Below are 23,298 nucleotides of genomic sequence, written 5' to 3' on the forward strand. Positions count from 1 at the left end.
TCCTCAAGTGAAATCCAGACTTTATTTATTTATTTATTTATTTATTAGGATTTCAGAGAGGCAGGGGGAGAGGAAGCCATGAACTTTATTCTTTGCAGGGCTTTCTACAAAAAGCATGTAAGATTTCATATATAAGGAGGTATTTCTCTCATAGAAATGGCTCCTGCTGCCTATCAGAGCAAGCCAGACCCTGCTTCCCTGTCAGTGGCTCTTCTCTGGCTCACCCGACCCCCCCACCCCTTTCCCACAGGGCAAGGGAGAACAGACGACCTTCTGGTTGAAAGGAAAAGACGGCTTCACAGTCCCGCTCCCCGAGTTTACGGAGGAAGAAGATAAAGCTCCAGAGATCTTGTGAGACTCTTTCAAGATGTTTGTAGAACCCACTAAGGCCCGTGGGGATCCTTTTTGGGGGAAGGCATCCAATAGTCCTCTGCACAGTTGTAGTTCGTGCATTGAGTCCATCTCCCACTAGGGGGTGCTGTCTGATTGGTGTCCCCTCTTGTTCCAACCTTTGCTCGCACAGCCCCAGCTCCTGTGCCTTTGTAAGAGGTGGATATTGGAAACTCATTTCCTGTCATGGCAGCCACATAGGCTTCTAGCCTCACAGCTCATGAATTGGCCTATAACCCATTTCTTCCGAGGAGAGAGGAAAAAGAGAACACGGCCTCACCCTCCCTTACTCTTTCTTACGATACTCTTTTCTTTGCACCTTGTATGTGCCCAGCCTACATGGTTGCTTGGGAATGCAGGGAGCATTTGGATAAAATGATGCTCTTGAGACCCTTTTCTGTTGAAATACCAAGGAATGAAGACGTGAGACCCAATGAGACCAGTTAGATGTTCCTTGTTGCTTATGTGCACTGTGGAGATATTTTTGAGTACTGTATTGGGAAACAAACTACCTTTTGACTCATTGGAGGAGCTTTCATGTCAATATTTACAAAAATGCTCCATATAATTCTTGCCTTTCTTCACAACTAAGGAAAGCCTTCCCCGTATTAGCTCATCTTCATAACCACCCCTGAGCATTCCCATCTGCCGTATTCTGTTTCTTCCTAGAGGCACATGTCTGATTTCTCTGGCTGTAGGAGAATTGCTCTCGGTACAGTTCTGGAGAGAAACTCTGCTTCCTACCAATGCCCTCAGCATCAAGAAGTGGCCATCTTAGACTGGCACCTAAGAGGAAGGAAGGCAGAAGGCATTTGTACTAGGGAGTTTCTCCCTTCTACTACAGTGTGGAGATGATAGGTTAGATTCCATCTTCTTGGTCTTCCTACCTTCTTCCCTTGTTGAACATGATGCCTTCTTGTGCCAAACACTTTGCTCCATCATGAAAGAAAACAAATCGTAATCTCTCATGCGTCTCTGAGATTGATAGGCCAGTCCTTTTCCATCCACCCACCCATCCACCCACACATCCACCCATTCAGAGGTTTAGCCTATTATCTTTATGGCAGGAAGCATGGCATCCTGCAGGCAGATGGAGAAGGAACTCAGAGTTTGACATCCGAATCCACAGGCAGTAGGAAGTGAATGATACACTAGACCTGGCTTGAGCATTTTAGACCTCAAAGCCTGCCCCTTTTGGCACACTTCCTCCAACAAAGTCACACCTACTCCAACAAGGTCACACCTCTGAGTAGTGCCACTCCCTATGAGCCTATAGGGACCATTATTTATTTAAATCACCACACCATCAACCCATCCATCAATCCACTCATCCACCTATCTCTTTAACCACATACCCAGCCACCCATTCATTCAACCATTTATCCATCCATTTATTCACCCACTCATCCGTCCACCTACTCACCCACTATCATCTGTCCATCCGTCCATCCATCTGTCCATTCATCCATTCCTCTGAGAATTTTATGAACTCGAGGAACATATGTTAAGTTTTTACTCTGCTAGCTGCCACACTGGGAATACAATAGAATAGGAAACTTTAATTCATCTTCATCATGAAGTTTAGTTGGAAGTAGACATTTTAAAAAAGATAGTAATGCAACATTAAGGACTAGTTGAGCTATAATAAAAAAACAAAGCAACCAAATTATGTAATATTGTTATAGTAAAAGGACATTAGAAACTTTTATTTAGTCCCAGAGACGGGAATGAATCAGGGAATTGTCTATTATTGTTCCATCTTTGTATTTGTATCAACGAGGTAATTTGCTTCTAGCCTTAACCCATCTGCTTACCTAAATTATATTCAAATAATACTTTGTTAAATCTGTCTTTATGTAATATTATAACATAAATATTTGATATTCAGACCTGTCCATGCACACAAAACACACACACAAATTCACAGACACCCACATGCACACCTGTATCCATACAAACACACACTCACATGCATACACATACTGGTTATATATACACACAGAGGGAGGCAAGGAGAGTGACGAAGGGAGAGTGGGAGAAATGGAATGGATATAGCTATTGTAGCTAGAAACTTCTATAGGAGCAGTTTCCTCACATCTGTGTCTAGTGTTGTGGGTGTGCTAAAGATACCAAAGGGGGTGTGTATCTTTTTTCTTTGCATGTCTATTTTTGTTTAGTTGGAGCTAGAATTTATGACAATGAGGATAATCCCTTACAGAGGAGTTCCAAGGCAGAGTGGGTAACTGAACACTGTGTGGGAGTTTCCAGTTAAACTTAAAGCAGACACACCTAGAGTGACACACCTAAAGGGACACTTTTTGTAACTGGCAAGAGACACTGGAGTCCACAGGTAGGGACTGCCCAGGCCATTCTATGTCTCTTCAGTGTCAGCCATGCAAAATGTCTTTACCTCCTTCATGGCTCTGTCTGGACACTCTTGTGTACAAGTGATTGGCCGTTTGTGGAATATTTGGAGTCTATGAAGTCTCGAAACCCTTGGAAGAACTGTGGGACTGCCTTCTACCATCACATGTGAACACTGTAAGCTGCAAACATAGGCTATTTATTCTAGGCATTTTATTTAATTCATAGCACCAGGTTACAAAATCATAAATCATGATGATTGAATTAAAGATTGTTTTAGTCTGGCAGGCAAAGACCTACACACTTGGCTATGTGTGTGCTATGTACGAGTTTCTGACTACAGACAATGAAACATGTTTTCTGTGAGTCTTGAATTTACATTAGGAGACCATTCCAAACTGATCAGAGCACCAGCTAGATACCAAGTTTAGACCGCATGGGACCATCCAACTCCAGCCCATGGCAAAACCACATAACTTGGTAACTGGGGCTTCATTTGTAAGGTCATTTATGCAAGTTGTAAAACGATCGGCAAGCTGCAGACCTCAGAACCTCTTGAGGGCGTGAAATACAGAAGGACAAACTGACACGTGATTTCAAATGCCAATTGTTTATGCAACAAAGGAAAAACAAAAACAAAAACAAAAAACAAAACAAAACAAAAAAAAACAAAAACCAGCACTCGGGCCTATCCTGTCACACCACAGCCAATGCTCTAGCAGGATTGGTTTTCAGTTTGCTTCTTGTTGACAAATGTGAGTCATGGACATTGGCTTATTCTGGATCACAAGGCTGGCTAGCTTTGACATGTGATATCATTGGCTGTATTTTCATTGTATTTATGATGTTCTGATGGTTCAATTCCTACAATCACAAAAGAACAAGATGGAAGCAGATACAAGCTTGCATATGTGAAAGTGGAGGGCATCAGAGCATTCCGGACAGGAAGACTTCTGAGAACAAATGAGGCTAGTGTGTGTACTGAGCATCATAGGTGTGTGGCTCTCTCAGGATTGGCTCTCAGATCTCAGAGACCTGTTCTCAGTCAGAGTCTGTCTACTGTCATGCAAACACATGTCGTGTAGGCATTATCACACTATTATGCGAAATGAAGAAGAGTTTCACTTCTTTTACAGTCTAATTTCTACTTACTTTTGATTACAGAAACATAATCACTTCTAAGGGCAAGGCATCTATTCCTACCTAACGTTTATGTCTATTTCAGAAACCCTATAATAAAAACAGATTAGTATTGGAGGCACTCAAGAACCCACTTCTTGTCCATTACAAAAGTTTGAACAACTATATTGTATTTAACTTGGATTTCCACATCGTGGTTTCAAGATTGGAACCTCCTGCCTATGTTCTTAGAACTGTGCTGTCTCAATGACAGAGTGCCTGCTGGGTAAAGTTGGCTCTGCCTGTGGATTTGGTACTTGGAATTGAGCTTTGTGGTTATGGTCTGTCTTCACCTCCACATACTAAGCTGCATGTGATGTGTGTGTGTGAGTCTTCTTACTCTGAAAGTAGCTTTCAAATGCTGCCCTAATTTGAGAAGAGGAGAGAGGACACCTCCCCAGCTTCATGGAGGGGGGTGGCAGGGTCTAACGGCCACAGGGACATGTGGCTCCAAAGGCAGCAGATCACCAAATTCACAAACAAACAAAAAATCATGGGGAACACATATTTGGCAAAGGGCTAGTCCCAGCTCCCGAGCAATGTAGTCTTCTGTTTGTTCTTTTTGGCAGCACAATAAACGAGAGTGTCACAGCTCAGGGTGGCCTTGGAGAAAGCTGCTACAGCTGCCCAGCTATCTCCTACAGCACAGCACAGATCCCCAGCATCAGGACGAGGTGATAAAGAACACCTGCAAAGCAGAGGGGGCGGGGGCAGAGACAGCACTGAGAAACAGCTATATAAGGCCAAGGTGAATGCAGCCAGACAATGCGGTGAGGCTGTTGTAAAGCTTTCAAGTTTTATATGTAGTTACTCCTGTTCATTCTCGGGGGCTTGCACGGTCCACTTCTACCAATACAGAGGCCCTAACACACAAGCCTGGTTTGTGGACCTTTGGCAAACTGACATGGAGCTCTTCCCCTAAGAAGCTTCTGAGGCTACTTGCTGCATCCCTTCCCCTGGCCCTCACCCCAGGACCATGTCTTGTTCACCGTTTAGTGCTGACCTACAATTAATTCATGCATTGCAGGGACCATCATAGCTCAGTTTCACAGAGGACAGCTGGGTGTGGGGGAAGGCTGAGGCTCTCTCTTATCCACCTCACCCCATTGACAGACAGCAGAGCCACAGCAAGGCCTCCCCTATCTGCTAAATGAGCAGGTGATCTGATTAAAACCCATCATCTCCAGAGTCAGGAATCCCAGGAAAGCCACCGGTGATGGCTTCGTTCAGAGGGTGCTGTGGGCTCTGTGGTTCTTCATCCACCCGAAAAGCTCCTCCCTCGAGGGTCACAGGCTGGTTGGAGCGAGACCCCTTTACCTCTGCCCGCCTCTGCCCTACTCAGGTGTATTTTGTGATGTATATCTTCGAGGACAGATTTTTGCTGGGGCCAAAGTAAACACTTGGAACATGTACACCCGTTTCACAAAAGCACCGCACCACGGCACTTCTCAGAAGTGGCTCTTTCCTTACCTGAGAAGTTGCAGAGGCTGGAAAATCCCCTGCCTGGAGTGAGCAAAGAAGAGAATGCAGGTTGAAGAAAGCCGTGAAGTACCGAAACTGTTTCTAAGCCACAACCTGACCATGTCCGACCCCCATTAAATCAGGAGCCGCTGCCTTTCAGAAGCGTCTATTGAAGTTTTCAAGGACTTCCTCTCACAGCATTGTCTCCTTGGCTGCTAAATATTTTGGAAAGCGCTAGATACTAAAGCCTTTTAACTTAGCAGGGGGCCAGGAAGTTATTTTTTTCTTTACATTTTTAGACAGGAGCTTACTATGTATCCCAGTTAGACTACAAATTCACCATCTTCCTGCCTCATCTTCCTGAGTATTGAGGTTACACGTGTGTACTGCCACACCAAGCATGACATAACTATGTTGTCATTATAGTATGACTGCCCTGTAGACAATGTTTTCTGTATGAACACCTGTCTCTTTGTTCTAATAAAACTTTATTGGCACTTTATTTTAATGTCATTGGATTTTTATGCACTATGGTTTTCTTTATATATTTTTAGAACCTCATGGAAGTGTACAAAGCCTGTTTTAGTTTGTAGGCCACATAAATCTAGAGGCAGCCTGGGGAGTAGGCTCTGGTCTATGACACAGTCATTGTGATTTGAGATATGACTCCAGAGTATGGCTCATCCTCTGCTCACAGCACCCTCCAGGTCACACTGACATTTTCCAACAGTCTCTAAGGCCTGTACTGGGTCAATTCCTGTGGTCACAGACTGCTGTAGTGCCCTGCCCATCCCCCACCCAGAGCATCCCTCTTGCCCTCAGTGGGTACCATTTTTCCCCTGGCTAGAAGGTAAACTCCTGGAGACAAGGTCTATGAATCTTGTTCATTTTTGAATGTAGTGGCAGGCCAGGCCTGGGCAGTGAAAGCTTGCTTACATCCCAGGACACCTGCATTTCTGTTCTCTTGTTCACGGCACCCTCAGTTTGGAAGCTCATCTCAGCACTACCCAATTCCTCAGGTGCACTTGGATTTGGACCACATAATACATTCAGGGCAAGCTGGGCACGGTGGCGCACGCCTTTAATCCCAGCACCCCGGAGGCAGAGGCAGGCAGATTGCTGTGAATTCAAGGCCAGCTTGGTCTACAAAGTGAGTCCAGGATAGCCAAGGCTACACAGAGAAACCCTATCTAAAAAAATAAATAAATAAATAAATAAAAGGAAGAAAGAAAAGAAATTCTGGTGCCCCATATTTGACCACCTCTCCTTGGTGGGGAGGCCTGGTGGCACTCAAAGAAAGAACAAGCAGGCTACCAAGATGAGACTTGATAGCCTATGACCATATAGTGGGGGGGAGGTCCCCCTTGGTCATAGACCTACGGGAGGGGAATAGGGTGAAAGAGGGAGGGAGGGAGGGAGGAATGGGAGGATACAAGTGATGGGATAACAATTGAGTTGTAATCTGAATAATTTAATAAAAAAATAAATAAAAGGAGGAAAGGAAGGAAGGAAGGGAGAAAAGACCTTCAGGGTAGAGTCAACAAACCTCTGTGTCCTTGTGTCCACATGATCAGAGCCCCGCCACTTGAGGAGCCCATGAGTGCTGTGTCCACAGGCACGCCTGGTTTGACAATTCAATCAAAATGCTCAAACCTGCCGTGCCTGTGGACATAGCCCAGAGTACACATGACTATTGGGCAATCCGCTTACTCCGCAGGGACAGCTCCACAACCAGGACTCCCCCTGTCTGGTCACGTAGCATGCGCTTCCGTTTGTCGCAGTTCTGAAGACAGGGAGAAGAAACGGACAAAGGAAACAAGAAAAACAAAACAAAATGAAACTGCATGGAGTCGAAGTCCCCAGTCAATACATAGCAACAGATAGAAAAAGTACACATGCGCACAGGCACGAGGCACGCATGCGCACATGCCTAGAGTTCATTGGTTCTCCAGGCCGGAGGAAACCTTGCGGGTGTAGTTCGTTAGCATCCCAGGGCACTATACTTTTCTATAAGGAGGAAAGATTTTAGTTAAGATGCCTCTTAACTCAGTTAAAGAGGACGCTTGCAAAATGTGTTCTGCTTCATTTTCTTTTGTTAAAACCGCAACTCCAATGCCTGTCTTTTGATCAGATACTAACTGGTTCTCCTCCCCCAGGCCCTGCTCTCTGGTTCATTTCTCTTTCTTCCCTGTGTTCACAAGCATCTGTTTTCTAGCTGCATGTGTTGATGGAAGTGGAGGTTCAGTCTCCGTTCTGCTGGTCCCTCCAGGCCACCGGCGCTGGCATCCTTTTTAGAAGTGCAGGCCTTGGAGGCCTCCAGTCTACTTGGAGGGCAGAGCAGGTTAGTCTGGGGCTTAGCGCTTTTAACTCCGTGTGGAGGTGTTCACAGCTCAGCGAGTCCTAGAACCAGAGGGCACTGGCCTCCCTCACCGTGCTGCCCACCGTGAGCGAGACATTTAGCATTTCTCTGGAGAGGCCAATCCAGACTGCTGTCGCCCACTTTGTGCTTCTGCCTACATCTTAGATTCCTTTGCCCTCCTAACTTCCTCGAAGCATTTCCGTGCCGGCTATTACCTCAATGCTTATCTGATATTGTTCTCTGAAAATGGACCAGCCATCAGAACCGATGAGCTCCGTTCAGAGATGATGAGACCCGGCCCAGAGGGGCAAGCGACACACTGCAAGTTGGTAAGTTGGGGTAGCCAGGTGGACAGGCCCAGACCTTCTGCCTCTGCACCTGGGACCCACAGCTCCCCCATCAAACCCAGCTCCTCCAATCCCAGCCCCTTGGGGGTAATAGCTGCCATCTGGGTCCTCACCACTGGGCAGGAGAGCTTCTCGCTGTCACAGATGAACGTCTCGCAGTGTAGCCAAACCTTGGAGAGTTTGGGGATGTTCTGGAAGCGGAAGGCATTGAACTGGAAAGTTGCCCTGTGGTCCTTGCCGTTCTCATGCACGAACACTGTTTCATCCGTGGGGCAGCTGGTGCACATAGGGGAAGGGAGAGAGAAACGTCACACCAGACAACTGCAAAAAGGCTCTCCAGTGAAACGTCACCGAGCACTCTGCTGGCCTTGCATGCAACTGTCTGGCCTTCGAAAGAGCTCTAATCTCCAAGTGTGAGATCAGGTGAAGGGCTATATGGGCGGATGTGGTTGTTTCCATCCTAAAACAGGGGGGATGACTTATGAGAACACACACATCTGGTAAGATGAACCCCTGTCCTAGAGGAGTGGAATCTTCAAGAGAAAAAGCCCTCTTCAGGACCAGGGTCTGGAGGACTCCAGGGTAACACGGAGTAAGTGGCTGAGTCGCTGCACGGGAGCAGTGTTTTCCAAAGGTGCCATAAATACCTAAGCCCGAGTCACACCCACGGCCTATCTCTGTGCATTATTAAGCTTTGGCTGAAAATTGAAAAGGCATTTATGTTCTATCAGTCATACATATAGTATATAAAAACCTTTGTAAAAACATAGACATACTTTCCATATTATGATCTAGACAATGACAGAAAGAAATAGCTAAATGCATGTTTCCTGGGACAGATGCAGGAACCAAGAAATGTCATCTCTTAATTTTCTCTCAGGAGTCATGAGAGAGAAACAAAGGTTGCTCCTACCTATCTGGGCCAAGGGTCAGGAGCTATTTCTGTTTGTTGTGGCCTCGGCAGTGATGGGGGCTGAGAGAATTTTCCACCGCACGAAGTAAGGATCTAACAGGATTGTCTGGTCAATAAACCCGAGATCCTTGCCTGAACTCAAGACCCAGAGGCTTAAAATAGCTCTTTGCAGCAGCCCGGGTGCCCTAGGCCTGGTATCAGTCAGTGGAAAATACTGTAAGAGGAGCTTTGTGTGGGGGAAGGGAAGGCAAGTAAGGAGCAGGCCAAGATGCCTTGGCACAGGCGATGGCACCTGCCTCTCAGTGACAGCTTCCTCTGCTTGGCTGCATGGTGGCAGCCTGCTGGGAGGTCTCCATACATGAGCAAACCCCCCGCCCCACATAGACTCGCCCTCTGGCGGGAATGTGCCATTGCAGGTAAGCTCATGTGTTCAGAACATACCTGCCATTGTATCTACTGTGATATCAGTGAGGGCTCTTGAAAATTAGAGTTCCACCAAAAGGATCCGTGTGAACAGAAAGCTTCCTCCCTGACTGTCCCAAGCCAGAGCGGAAGAGACCAGGGTACACTGGACCCACCACTCTGCCTTGGCTGCAGAGAGCACTTACCCCTTATTGATCAGCTGCCATTGCAAGGGGTACATGAAGTCAGCAGAGGGGGTGGCCCAACAGCTATTCAAGACTACCTTAAACCTGGAAAAAAATCCACAATGCAGCATCACTAAAACCCAGTCCTTTATAGAGGCACCTGAACCTGAGAGGCTGTTGGCTGGTCTTGTTTTCTTTGTACTTAAAAATATACACAGACTAAAGGGACTTACCGAACACTCAGCCCTTTGGCTTCTACTCCTGCGAACAGATCTGAACCAATTTCGGATGTCTCCAGAATGAAGGGAGCTTCTTTCTTGGTGGAAAACTTGGCATTCTTAGAAAGGAAATGGGGACATTAGGCATTGTGACCTCTCAGAATGAGCAGTCATGTCTGGCAGGAGTCGACACATTGGAATGGGATAGAGAGGGAACCAACCCAAGAAAAAAAGCATACAAGACCCTAGAGAAACAGCCTCTGAGGATGCTGATGTCATCTTAGAAAGGGGAAGGGCGTTTGCTGCTCATGGTTAGACACACCTGGTCTCAGTGGTGCCAACAAAATTGACTGACAGAAAAATAATGGAGTCCAAGATGTCAAGACATGATTTCACGAAGTCTCACAAATCACTCAAGGCCAAGAACAACCAAGTGCATACGCCCCCCACCCCGATCCCCTGCACGGTGTATGAGCAAATGTTCACCTGTGCTCGAAGCTTTATGATTTGAATGGGGCTCAGAATAAAACAGAGAATTCTCAACAGAGGAATATCAAATGGCTTGGAAACACTTAAAGAAATGCTCAACGTCCTTAGTCATCAGAGAAATGCAAATCAAAACGACTCTGAAATTCCATCTTACACCCATCAGAATGGCTAAGATCAAGAACTCAAGTGACAGCACATGCTGATGAGGATGTGGAGAAAGGGGAACACTCCTTCATTGCTGGTGGGAGTGCAAACTTGTGCAACTACTTTGGAAATCATCTGGTGCTTGCTCAGAAAACTGGCAATAGGGCTACCTCAAGACTCAGCTATACCACTCCTGGGCATATACACAAAAGATGCTCCACCACACAACAAGAACATATGCTCAACCATATTCATAGCAGCCTATTCATAATAGCCAGAATCAGGAAACAACCTAGATGTCCCTCAGTAGAAGAATGGATAAAGAAGCCATGGTACATTTACACTCTAGAATACTTCTCAGCTATTAAAAACAAGGAAGCCTTGAAGTTTTCAGGCAAATGGATGGAACTAGAAAAGATCATCCTGAGTGAGTTAACCCAGACCCAGAAAGATACACATAGTATATACTCGCTTATAATTGGACACTCGCCCAACAGAGATGTCCCCTGAAAATCTTCACTTAGCGGGACATTGGTATAGATGCTGGGACTTCCTATTGGGACACCAGGTAAGAGAGGTATGGGAGAATGGGGAAATAGAAGGATCCAGAGGGTCCTAGAAGCATACAAGAAGACCATCAAGGCTGGCATATCTGGACCCAGGGGCTCAAACTACTGGACCAGCCGAGGACAATGTATGCAGTAAACCTAGAACCCCTATTCAGATCCAGCCAATGGACACCACATTCTCCACAGTTGTGCAGGGAGCAGGAACTGACTCTGACATGAACTCTGGAGATCCCCATTTGACCACTCCCCCTTGGTGGGGAGGCCTGGTGGCACTCAGAGGAAGGGTGAGCAGGCTACCAGGATGAGTCCTGATAGGCTGTGATCTTATGGTGGGGGAGGAGGTTCCCTTCTGTCACAGACCTAGGGGAGGGGAATAGACTGAAAGAGGGAGGAAGGGGGAGCGGGAAGATACAAGTGAGGGGATAACAATTGAGATGTAATCTGAATAAATTACTTAAATAAAAAAAAAACCAGTGCGATTACCAACAGGCCTAAGTCATTGATTGTCGGTGATGTACCTGAATATTGTCTACACATTTGAGTAGTTTCTATGTGGAGATACTCCGTGTATTATTTGTGTAATATTTGTGAATGAACAAGATCTGTCTCCAAATGATCTAATAATCTAGTAGGGGAGAAAGACAAAAGAAAAGAAATAAATTATACAGCACATTTAACCAGCATATAATATGTAATACTGGAAACCACAAAAAAAGCAAAATGGATTGGTAACATGAGGAAGGGTAAGCTGCTTTTAGTGCATGTGTGTGCATGAGTGTGTGTGCATGTGCACACATGTACACACATGCATGTTCATATGCATAGCTGTGTGAGAGGGGGTACATGAATGCATAAAGGTATGTTTGTCTGTGCACATGTTAGTGAAGGCCAGAGGTCAACCTTGGTTTCATTACTCAAGCACTATCTACCTTGAATTTAAGACAGGGTCTCTCATTGGCTCAGAACTTACCAAGTGTGCTAGGCTGGCCAGCAAGTAAGCAACAAGGACCCACCTGTCTCTGCCCACACTGGTATTACAAATGCCATTATGCTCAGCTTGTGTGTTTTTAATGTAGGTTCTTGAGACTGAACTCAAATCCTCACGCTTGCCCGCCAGCACTTCCCTGATGGACCTGTCTCCACAGTCCTATGTTACAGTTTTGAAAAGGGCAGTCAGGAAAGCCTCACTGAGGGAGGAGTAGCATTTGAACAAGTCTTGAGGAGATTAAGGAATGGGACTGTGAGGCCACAGCAGGAGGAGAACTTCCATGAGGGCAGAGGCCCTGGGACAAAGGTGTGGCTGACAGGATAACGCAGAGGCCAGGTGTGGAGGAGGCTTGGGAAGTGGGGAAGGGATCAGGGGATAAGATTATAGGGCTATGAGGCCGACTAAGGAGAGCAGGCTTTGAAACTTGAGTGTGTCAAAGGGTCGCTACTACCCAGATGTGTCAGGGTCTAGTCCCTGACCCAGGCACTGAATCGCCCACCTTCAGATAGTGTTCAGGTGGTCATTAGGAATTGCAGCTCTGACTGCCTTCCTCAAAGGACTCAGCTTCTGCACTCTGTGGGTCTCCTTTCAATCATTTGACTAAAAACTTGGAATTACTCTTTGGTCTTAGCCATGACAGAGGCACTGGCCAGAAGGGCTCAGACCCCAGGGTAACCCAGGCCCCCACTGCTGACTTGAGACCCCATGGAAGGGACGTAGCCTTTGGAACGCTGTGTCTTCATTCCTGTGAGATGGGAATAGAGTAGAAACACAGAGCTCAGGCTAGGGTATTTCAAAACCTGAATTTATGAGCGTAGAGACTTGCAACTTGGTTGGCTGCAGCAGGCAGAGCTGACACCCAGTCAGAGTGAACTTTGCCCCCTATGGGTCCAGCATGAGGCTCGTGAGAAGACGCCACAGCTCTCCTGTATGCTTTTCTACAGAAGCAAGTCCAGCCACCTAGAAGCTGGCTCCCTCCTTTCCGTTTCTCAGGCCTCGGTACCACATTAGCGGTTGCCACAATTAAGCAATAATGTCCCCAGTCGTATGCAATTTACTTGCATGCAGCTGAAGAAACATCTTTTTAGTGGGGTTTAAAGTAGTCTTGGTATTGCCTGAATTTAATGAGAGATCGAAGGACATTTCCAAACATGGAAACTAATTTGGGAATGGCAATTTATCCCCCACGTCTCCAGAGATGCTTCTGTGAAGTACCTCTCCTGGAGATCAGCTGGCAGCGAGTGATGTCTCCACTGGTTGAGCAATTGTCCAGTTTTCAACCAAAGTGTTAACTACAGTAATGTGTAGCATGATTTTCCCTTCCTTCTCTCTCTCTCCTTCCCTCCCTTTCTCCCTTCCTTTCCGGGTCTTTCTATACAGCTCTGACTAGCCTGAAACTTACCATTGTAGACCAGGCTAGTTTTAATATCCCCACTCTCCCACTTCTGCCTCTCAACTGCTGGGATTACAAATCCAAGCCACCATGTCAGGCATCCCATACTTTCTTTTTAACTTGAGAATTGGGGACCTGCCTCCAGATAGGGTTAGCTTGGTAAGCTGTTATATACCAGGGGAGTTTATCTTGACATCCTCAAAAGCAGAAAGGCCACACAAACTACTTTTGCAGCTTACAGGATGGATGAATCTGTTGAGAAACCAGGTTCCAGCACTCCTTCCTTTGACTAAAAGGTTCACTCCCAACCCCCTGCCACCCAGGTTAAAGATGTGTGTGCCTCCTTGCTGAGCAGAAGTTCATAAGGGGGAATCTGGTAGCTGCTTTTGTTCACAGATGGAATAGTAATGAAAGAAAACGAGCTACAATGACTGTTCAGGACATTCCTAGAGTATTCCAGAACCTGGATTGTCACCTGTGGCCCTCCATGTCTCTTATTGGCTCAGCAAAGGACTAGAATAGATTAGTTCATTTCTGCATACCCCCACTTGGTAACTGGCTTGTGCTCAGAGGAATCTTTCTTGTTTGCCTATGTCCACCCTAAGCCTTTTCATTTCTTTTTGTATTACTTAGAAGACTGGTCAGTACTGTTTTGATTTTTAAAAAGTTAACCAAATCTCACAACAACACTGATGTTCATTGGTGTAAAGGACACAATTCTAAGAACACTTGGAGCGTTCATGTTAAATCGGGCCTTAGTCTATCTTCATGGGCACTTACCGAGTTCACGCACCATGCTGAGTACTTCTAAAGATGATTTCACCAAGTCTTCCTAAGGGGAACATGTCACTAAGTTCTTTTATGGATGCAGAGATGGAGGTATAGAGAGGCTCCATAACTTTCCCAAGGTCATTTAAGTAGTAAATGTTAAACGCCCTGGCTCCCCTCTTTTTACCCACAGGACCAGGCTATGTCTGTAAATAAACAACCCCCCTTTGTCTTTGATTGGGAGTCATAACTTTCCCCTGGGAATATCAACTATGGGTCCTTGGCCAAAGTGAGTGGGAAGGGATGGAGAGGAAGGAGAGAAGGCGCATGCAGAGCAGAGTGTGCAGGGCCCGGGCTCTGGGCTTCCCAGAATCTTAAGCAATTAGCAGTGTGTTAGTTCCATTGTTCTATGTAGGGCATGGTTCTGTCTCTGGTAATTTGATGGAAATATATGCAAAAGGGCAGTTGTTGCTTTGGAAACACCCAAGAATGCCCTCAAAGTGGAAAAGGGAGAAAGTGGGAAAAATACCCGGGTTAGGGGTAGGAAACTGAGCCCACAGTGGGGTACAAACCAGCACAAAAGCGTCTGCCCAGTGGGAGTTGCTCTTTGATGGAGTCCGTTCGTCCTGGAAGGGCTTTAAGAGTGGGGTTTCCAGGACATCTTAGCTTCATTTCTAGACAATTGTGGAAGTAATTGTCCCATCTGTTTCTGCAACTCAGAAGATGGCCTGCTGGTGAATACTGATTAACTGGTGGATTGATAGATTGATTGGTTAAAAAAAATATGTTCTTTCTACTTCCGGGGTTATGTCTATGTCTGAAACTCAACCATGTGTGGTTGATGGTGGGAGACGAATTTCTAGAACCCTGATTCTATCACTAACTATTGTAAACATTCACAGGATCAAATCTACAACCTTATCTCAATGCAATAACAGCTACTACCATCTAGGCAAGGGCCTTGTAATACAGACTGTAGTCCCTCTGTGGGAAGCTGTCTCACCATCACTTTATCACCAACAGTTCCCCACACTGCATTGATCCCTGAAGACAGGTCAAGTGACTTGTGGGATTTCTTGTCTCTGGTTCAGCCACTGGTGATATGAAGTCATGGCTAGTCTGGATTTTAAGGAAACTTGGAGCTTATGCCTCTTAATGGTGCTCCTCCTTTAATAATAATTTTTTAAAAAAGAGTATAATATTTGAATCCCAAGTTACACACAGCCTTTGTGGGTGAAGGGGCCTGACGCTGCACGCCATGCCCTTTACAGGCGGACGAACCTCAGTCGGGAGAGCCTCTTGTTCTCAACACCTGCTTCTCCAAGTCACCTGGGCCTGAGCAAAGGCCTCCCTTCTTTTGGGCTTCACACCCTTATTTGCAAAACGAACTAGATTGTTTTAAGGATTCTCCTGGTGCTCACTGAGGAACTCTGGGAGTCGATGGCTTCCAGAAAATAGGTGAAGCAAGGCTGATGTTGGTGAGGTTTCAAGTGGGATAGTGTGGTCGCTGACAAAATGAAATGGGTCAGACATGCTGCCTTCTAAGGACACCTTTCTATTCTAAATGCTCCGTACAAAGGTTTGTGTTTCCTGCCTGCATCTTCTAGCCAGCTGGGCCAGGGTAGCCTCTGTGTGCCTATGTCCTCACTGGAAGCTGCAGCTTAAAAACAAAGTGCCCTTTCTAATGGGAGAGTAGCTGGGCTAATGGCCAGTGCATATTTAGTTTCTCTGGAGCACTTCATTTTGAGAGAGACCACAGTGTGCCTTTAACTTTCTAATCAGACAGTGAGGAAATCTTACTGCAAGGCTTAAGATATGAAAGAACTAGATCAGCAGGGGTTAGCTCCAAGCCTTGTCTTTAGCTAGTCAGGAAGTGCAATGCTCCAGACTAAATATTTTTGGCAAGTAAATCTCTGGAGAGAAATGTAGTGGAAACTAATTTTGATTAAGAGTTCAGACACTAGGTGTCCTATATCCTGTCAGTGACCTTGCCTTGATTTTTATATCAGTGAAATTTGAGGGTTGGCTGCACCTGTGCCATTTCTCCTAGTCATCCTGTGACGTGAACCTTCTGCTGCGCCTAAGTTTTAAAGGTAGGCTAAGGCATATGCCACCTTTGGAGTTCCCGAATGAGGCCCTGCCCACACTCCAGGAGAGAGAGAGAGCGAGAGTGGCTCCCATGAAAGTGCCCTGGGAAAAGGCCCCAGATGGAAGAGACAACCTGGACTTACAGTGTAAAAGTTGAGGGACAGCTGGCTTTCAAATGTGCCCATGCTCCCATTCTTGACATGAACAGTGGCCACTCTGAAAAGGGGAGAGAATTTTGCATAAGGACTGAAACATGCCTGATTGACAGGGACTGTAGCAGCCTCATGGTGACCAGCCCTCTGCCCCCAGAGCGGCTTACCTCTGGTCAAACGCAGCCTGGTTCACCAAGTAGGTGGAGTGGTAGGTGCAGGAGAAGGAGTAGTTGACAGGCTGGTTCTTCACAATCACTGTGCTGTCGTTAGACACGATGTGGCTGTAGAAGTGGTAGATGGGGGGCTTGTACTGGAGGAAGGAAGAAGGCAGTTAGGGTGTACAATGTGCCCATGATGGGACTGAGGATTCTGGGCAGAGTGTTGGAGACGACTTAGGAAAAAAGGCCAGGAAAAAGATGGGCATGGTGCTACGCGCCTGTCATCCCAGCACTTGGGAGGTGGAAGTGGTGATCAGGGCTTCCAGGGAAGTTTCAGCTACGTAGTGAGTTTGAAGCCAGCCTGAGCGACATGAGACCCTGTCTCAAAGAGTGAAGCAAAGCAAAAAGCCCAATGAAGAGACAGGCGTGTTTATCAGGAGCAGTAGAACCCATTATTTGTATGTGAGGTGAAAGTATTTGCAGGGTTCTGGAATCCCTTCAACAAGGCTCATATTATGTGCACAGGAAAAGTCCATGTATCTGTGTGCTTTGGACTGAAGACCTGGATCGAGTGTCTCTATTCCGACACTCAACTTTGTATCCACTTTCCTTGTTCGAGGGCCCCAGGGACGCCTTGCTCATCTTCTGCTCTAGATCATAAGCCTGTAGTTAAAACTTCTCTGAGCCACAAAACACTAACTATAAAGTTCTTCCTTCTGGCAAGCTGGCCTCAAAGCTCGCTGTTAGAACAGTGACTGTCTGTTTTAACGTTAATGGCCGGAAAGCTCAGAGATGGTTTCTACTTCAGCTCACCAGGACCCACTCACACACATCTGTGCTTTCCTCACTTGTGGCTCCTCCCATCCAATCTGAATCCTCTGGCACTCCAGGAAGAGGGTCTGGCTCTGTGGCTCTGAGGCATACAAGCACATCCTCCTGGTAGTCAATGCAATCAGAATTCTGGCCCATGGTGGCAGGAACCATGCTCTTTGTACCTTTGCAGCAGAGAACTGATGGTGGTGGGAGGCCTCAATTTCTCCTCTGTCATAGAAGGACACCTGTTGAGAGGCTCTGGTTCCTTCTGAGTCTGTGGTTCCCTGCTACAGTTGATCCGCATGACCCTGCTCAGGAGCCTAGTATTCTTCGAGTCTATAAAGCACTTTCTCAGATGCACTTAACCATCGCTTCCAGTCTTGGGGCAAAGATGGCCCACTGATTTGGGCATCCAACTTAGGGATGAAAGCATCAAATTTAAGGTGAGAAATGTGCTTTGTTCAGGCCAAAGAAAGGAGCTTTGCTGCTATCCCCACTCCCCAATTAGGCAAATAAAAGTCATGTCCAGAGAGTCATGTGCAGCTGTGGGAATGGCTTGGTGGTAAAGTGCTTGCTGCACAAACACAGAGTCCTGACTCGGGATCTCTAACACTCCTATAAAATCTGGGCACCGGGGTGGGGCACATGCCTGTAATCCCAGCACTAGGAGGTGGAAACGGGAAATCTCAGGAGCGCACTGGCCAGACAGTCTCTGAATCCGCAAACTCTCTGTTCAGTAAGAGACCCATATCAAGAGATGGGGTAGACAATGTTGGGAGAGGACACACACTGATGTCGCTGTCAACCTCTGCTGCCTGCACTTCTGTACGTGGGCATGAACACGGGGATACACAGTCATCTAAACTCGGTGAAAGAGAAGGCCTTGCCACCAAGCCTCCTAGGATATCGGAGCACCAGGACTGACTTTTAAAGGGAACTTGGAGCCTTGTGACTCCTCTTAAGGACACTAGAAAACATCTGTCTCTGCGTCCCACGGCTTTCTCTTCAGCGCGTCGGCCTTTGGTGGACTTGCCTTACCTCTGACTGGGTTCCACAGTAGGACTTGTTCTTAGGTGACAGATCTGGGATGACAAACTGGTAGTAGCCACCTTCATGGACGCCATTGTAGCACAGGCCCCCGAGTGCCAGCTGATGGACTTCCCATCCATAGGGGCATTCAGGGATTTTAGTGATGATGGTCTTGGGGTAACAAAACACAAGGATGACGTCTGGAAGAGCACACACAGGGTTTGAGTCAGATATGGTCTGACACAGCAGTCACCAGCTAGGGACCAAACTTCAGCCACTGAAGTTCTTCTTTTATAACTTGTCACATATAATATTGTCACTGTTTAATATTTATTTATTTGGATACATTTTTAAAAACCCGTCAAGTTAGTTTAGAGGCAACAATTTTTCAGCAATACTGGGCATCAGACCTAGGGCTTCGTGCTTGCTGGGCAAGAACTGTGCCACCACTCTCCAGCCCCAGTCCTAAGACATTTACTTTTCTTAAAGAATATACCCATGAATTCACAGGCTGACACATGCATTCCCACGAAAATGAGATGATTTCTTATAATTTAAAATTCCTACTGCATCATTTCATGCTCAGTGCTGCAAAGTGTTGCGTAAAGACACACGACATGCACTGAGTAGTCAAATGCAGAAAAAGTGACATGTCACATAGAAAAGAGAGGGTACAGCCTCTAGTTTGTAAAAATCTTGATTTGTTCAATACTTCTTTGCTTCTTGTGGGAAAAGTCTGATTGGCACTGGGGGCTTCAGTGTCACCACTTTTTCTAACCAAGCCATCATGGAGCTCAGATCACAGCAAGGTGGAGACTGGGGGTTCCCTGTCTGGGAAAGCAGTGAGGCACTGGGGTACCTGCTTTATTTGGAGTGCATGATTTCGCCAAGGCTTCTGCAAAGAGCGCCAGCAGGATGAAGCCTCTCACGACCATTGCTTCTCTAGAGCCGATCTCTGCCAGGTGGCCAAACCAAACTGGCCAAATGCTGATGTGCCCTCCGCGTCCCAGGTCTTGGTTTTTCTGTATCAGAAATATGAATGGAAAGTTAAGGTTAGGACAAGAACAAATTATCATATGATCTTGTCGGGGAGTTTACAAGGAAGAACAGAGATGCTGTCCTGGGCTCATACCGTGGTGGGGGATGTTAATGTCACAGGCGGTTGCTCATGTTGCTGCCTTTTTCCTTCTCTCTGGACTGTAGATGCCGTCTCCGGATGCTCCCCAAATCTCTAGCCCCTGTCCTACTTTCACCTTATATATCTAGAGGGTGTAAAAGAAACCAACTCCAGATAAGTCACAATGAGCGCACATTACCCACGACAGGGGGAATAAAAGGGACCGTGGTGCAGTAGTCCGATGGGAAGCTCAGTTACCGCCTGAATCTAATTTCTCCTCCTCTGCGGAGTCAGACATCCACCCCCACCCTTTACTGCTTCAACCAGGGCTGGGAAGAGAAGCTGGACTTTTCTTTCTAGTACAAAAAAACAAAACAAACAAACAAACAAACAAACAAACAACCCTCTGATGGAAGACCAACTTTTCAGTCCTATGCAAGTGTTGTCATTCTCTTCTCTCATATTTATCTCATTCCAGGGCTTGCTTTCTTTTTTCTATATGTAGATGAATGAAAATTTAAATCTAAAGGACTTCCAGTCCAGCTTAATAACATCTAGCAGTCAAGCAAAAATATAGGTTGTGTTAATGTAAAAAAAAAATAGCTTAAAGACTATTTTTCCCAGTGTTTCCTGATACCCATAACTTCATCCTGAAACACAAGTTTAAATTGCAAAGCCTTGAGCCGCACGCTGTCAGTCTCTCCAAACAGTGACCTCGGATCATCCATCCAGACCTCGCTCTAAACATCACAGGGAATGCTACTCTGGTGGGAATTCCGGGCATATCCCTGGGAGGACATATAATTTCATGTTTCAGCAACATCAGGATGTATCTGACAATCTGTATATAAGTACTATAATAGAGTTTGCCTTTTATGACAGCGTCTAAGGATTAAGAAAAGACCTCCTTGGGAAGCCATTAAAAATTTCCAGGACTCAGCTTCCTTCTCTGCAAAATGGCAGCCATGACCCTGGTCGTACCCCAGGGCAGGAGGAGTTGAAGGCTCTTGCCAAATGGCAGGACACCAGATTGTCATGTTTATGTGAAAAGGCACATTGCAGTTTCTGGTAACAAGCACGCCGCCTTGTGAGTTGTGTCGCTTTTTCCTAAACAGCTGCACACTGACTCATTGCAGACCTTGGATTCATGCAACCAAAGGCATGTCTGTTCTGATAACACACAGCAATGCTGTTTATAGACATGAGCCAAATGGACTGAGGAGGGGAGGAGGAAGAGCTGAGTTAAACTATTTGAATGCCAGGCTGGAGTTCTGTGCAGCCTGGAAAGTTCAGCAGCATCTCCCACGCACCTGCGCACATCCCTGAGCAAAACGGAGCCGTGGCATCTCACAGGTGTGAACTCTGAGCTCCCTTCCCCCAGGGCTCAGCGTGGCTTCTCCGTGTTTCCCCTTCTTTCCTTTTTTATTAAGCATTTGTGGGGCCCCAATGGTAGCTAGCCTCTGCACTTGGCCCAGGAAGACGTGGGTGGGTTAGAGGTTGTTTCTTTTCCCCCTATTAGCAGCACAGAGAGCAAGGTGAATGTGTGCCTGGGTGGGAGGAAGGAAGAAAGAGATCCCCAGTGCTCGATGAGGAAAAGAACAGGAAGGCCAAGGCCCAGAAGCTCCATGGCACGTGCTTTGGACCCAGCACTGATGGGTCATTGGCACCCTTCTGCTTGTGTTGTTGGAACACTTGTTAATCTGCAAATGTGAGCTTCTTCCAGCCAACTCCGAGCTGGCCAGGTGATCAGTAGCGCCCATCTCTGGAGACAGCTAGGCACAGAGATCACCCACTGTCTCTAGTGGAAAGGTGTGATTGGAGGCTGAAAAGATGCTGCAAGACATGATGGCGCAAGACTGAGATGGTAGACACCTGGCTGGGGCCCAAAGCCTCCTCTGATCATTTCTTTGCTGTATGTTTGCTGTTTGGTAGGTGTTAGATTCTGTAAGCTCCACTTTCTTCCTCCTTTGGAAGGGAATATTAATGTCTGAGATATAGTGTTATTCAGAACATGAAATAAGTAATTAGTACAAATTAATGTTTGTGTTGTATGCTTAGACATTTTGTCATTGAGGACAAAGCATCCAGAAAACCTTCTGTGTCTGTGTTAAGTTCTATTAGGGAAATGTAAAGATGTAAAGTCTGCCAGGAATGGAGCTCACTGAGTCATACGCCACCGTGAGTATCGGTTCTGGCGTTAAACATCATGGCTCTGTCAACTTCCAGTGGTGTTATCTTGGGCAAATAACTGGCTTCTGTAAGCTTTTGGTTTCAAATATGTAAAATGAGGCTCCTCGTCTAGTGTTGCTGATTATAGTACATAAAGAAACAATCCATGTAAATTGCTGAGCGCAGTGCTGGCCTCAGCAGTGAGGACCACCTGTGGGAAGCGTGAGCATCCAAGGTTGGTATCCACAGGCTGAAGCACTGCGTACCCAGTGTTCCCAGATGAACCCCGAGTGTTTCTATGGTAACACTCTTTTCTTTGGAAGCCCACCCTAACAAAAGAGCAGGTGCTTTTGATTTGTAGAAAGGTCTCATCAGGATAAAAGTTGGAGACAGAGAAAGAGATCTCTCCTACTGTTTCTTAGAGCACAGAATCAACTAACAATTAGGTACATGATACCGCTTTCAAGGGTGAGAGGAACTCGTGGGGTGGGGCAGTGGATTCCACTTTTGTGGCAGGCTGGTCTCTAGGTGTTTAATTTGCATAAGAGACAGAAGGGCACCAAATGTGCTTGGGCCAAACAGTATTTGATACTGGTTTTGATAAAAGTCAGGAGGCATCTATTTTCTCTGGTAATTACCTCCACTCCGATGCCCCACTCAATCCCCTATCTGCTTTTCAACATTCCTCTGCCCCAGATGCCCTTGGAGTGTGGGGGACGCCAGTGCAGATGGAATCCAAAAGCAGATCTGTGGCTCAGACCGGTGCAGGTTCTTCAAACACAGGTAAAGTGGATTACAGGGCTATATCAATCCTAGGATCTTAAAAGAGCCCATCAAAGAGAAGTTGATGGAAGGCTCACCCAAAAAATGAGCTCAACTCTCCTGTATCTTTGTTTTATGAGCTGCTAGACAATAAAGAGTACCTTTTCTGTTTGAAGGTCATGAGTGATTTGGTCAAGCCAGCCCAGGCACACTAGGGATGCCTTTGCAGCTGAGAAATCAGATGCAGGGGTCCAGTGTCATGGAGCTGCAGGGGGATCCTGCTGAGGTAAGAGATGGGACTACCAAGCTATGACTAATAAGCATGTATAGGAGTTTAAAAGCAGCTTTATTAACTTATTAATTTTCTCCAACACACTGTTGTGAGTTCATTAAATGCTGGGTCTGTTAAATGGATCCTGTTGCTCCCCGTAGGCTATGAATCGAGACTTCTTCCATTTGGTTGGAGGCTGTTTGCCAATTTACAAATGAGTGGCCTTCCATCCTGGACTTCACTGGCTCTGGCCTCCCAGAAATCCCAGGAATGGTCAATTCTCCAGAGAAAGTATAGGAAAGTACACTCAGGAAGGGACTTGATGATAGAGAGAGGGTGGCCTGTGGAGCTGTTAATAGAGCATCAGTTCATCCTCCCCAGACCCCGCAGCTCCCCTCCTCCCACCCTGCAGCTCCCCTCCTCCCACCCTGCCCCTGCACCTGCAGCTCCCCTCCTCCCACCCTGCCCCTGCAGCTCCCCTCCTCCCACCCTGCCCCTGCACCTGCAGCTCCCCTCCTCCCACCCTGCACCTGCCCCTGCAGCTCCCCTCCTCCCACCCTGCACCTGCCC

General features: G+C 46.6%; 2 protein-coding genes across 2 annotated transcripts in view; one reads left to right on the forward strand and one right to left on the reverse strand.

Moving 5' to 3' along the window:
- The window catches only part of LOC311592066 (guanylate cyclase 2G-like), a 46,240-nt gene extending 42,847 nt beyond the window's left edge, over window positions 1–3,393 (forward strand). Inside the window, exon 21 of the mRNA XM_084772022.1 lies at window positions 251–3,393. Within this exon, the coding sequence (XP_084628148.1) occupies window positions 251–355 (105 nt within the window). The 3' untranslated portion in view covers window positions 356–3,393. The remainder of the gene's footprint in view (window positions 1–250) is intronic.
- Window positions 3,394–3,415: 22 nt separating this feature from the next.
- On the reverse strand, window positions 3,416–19,344 carry TECTB (tectorin beta; the record flags this gene model as incomplete). Its single annotated transcript, XM_084757807.1, has 10 exons — window positions 3,416–4,621; window positions 5,404–5,436; window positions 7,105–7,177; window positions 8,214–8,376; window positions 9,622–9,705; window positions 9,834–9,937; window positions 16,401–16,473; window positions 16,577–16,719; window positions 18,419–18,609; window positions 19,269–19,344. 10 exons carry the CDS (start codon window positions 19,342–19,344, stop codon window positions 4,572–4,574), a joined length of 990 nt encoding a protein of 329 aa, XP_084613933.1. The 3' UTR covers window positions 3,416–4,571.
- Between the last annotated feature and the right edge of the window lie 3,954 nt (window positions 19,345–23,298).

The sequence above is a fragment of the Acomys minous genome, assembly GCF_964271855.1.
Source record: "Acomys minous genome assembly, chromosome: 2".
Taxonomy (NCBI): Eukaryota; Metazoa; Chordata; class Mammalia; order Rodentia; family Muridae; genus Acomys; species Acomys minous.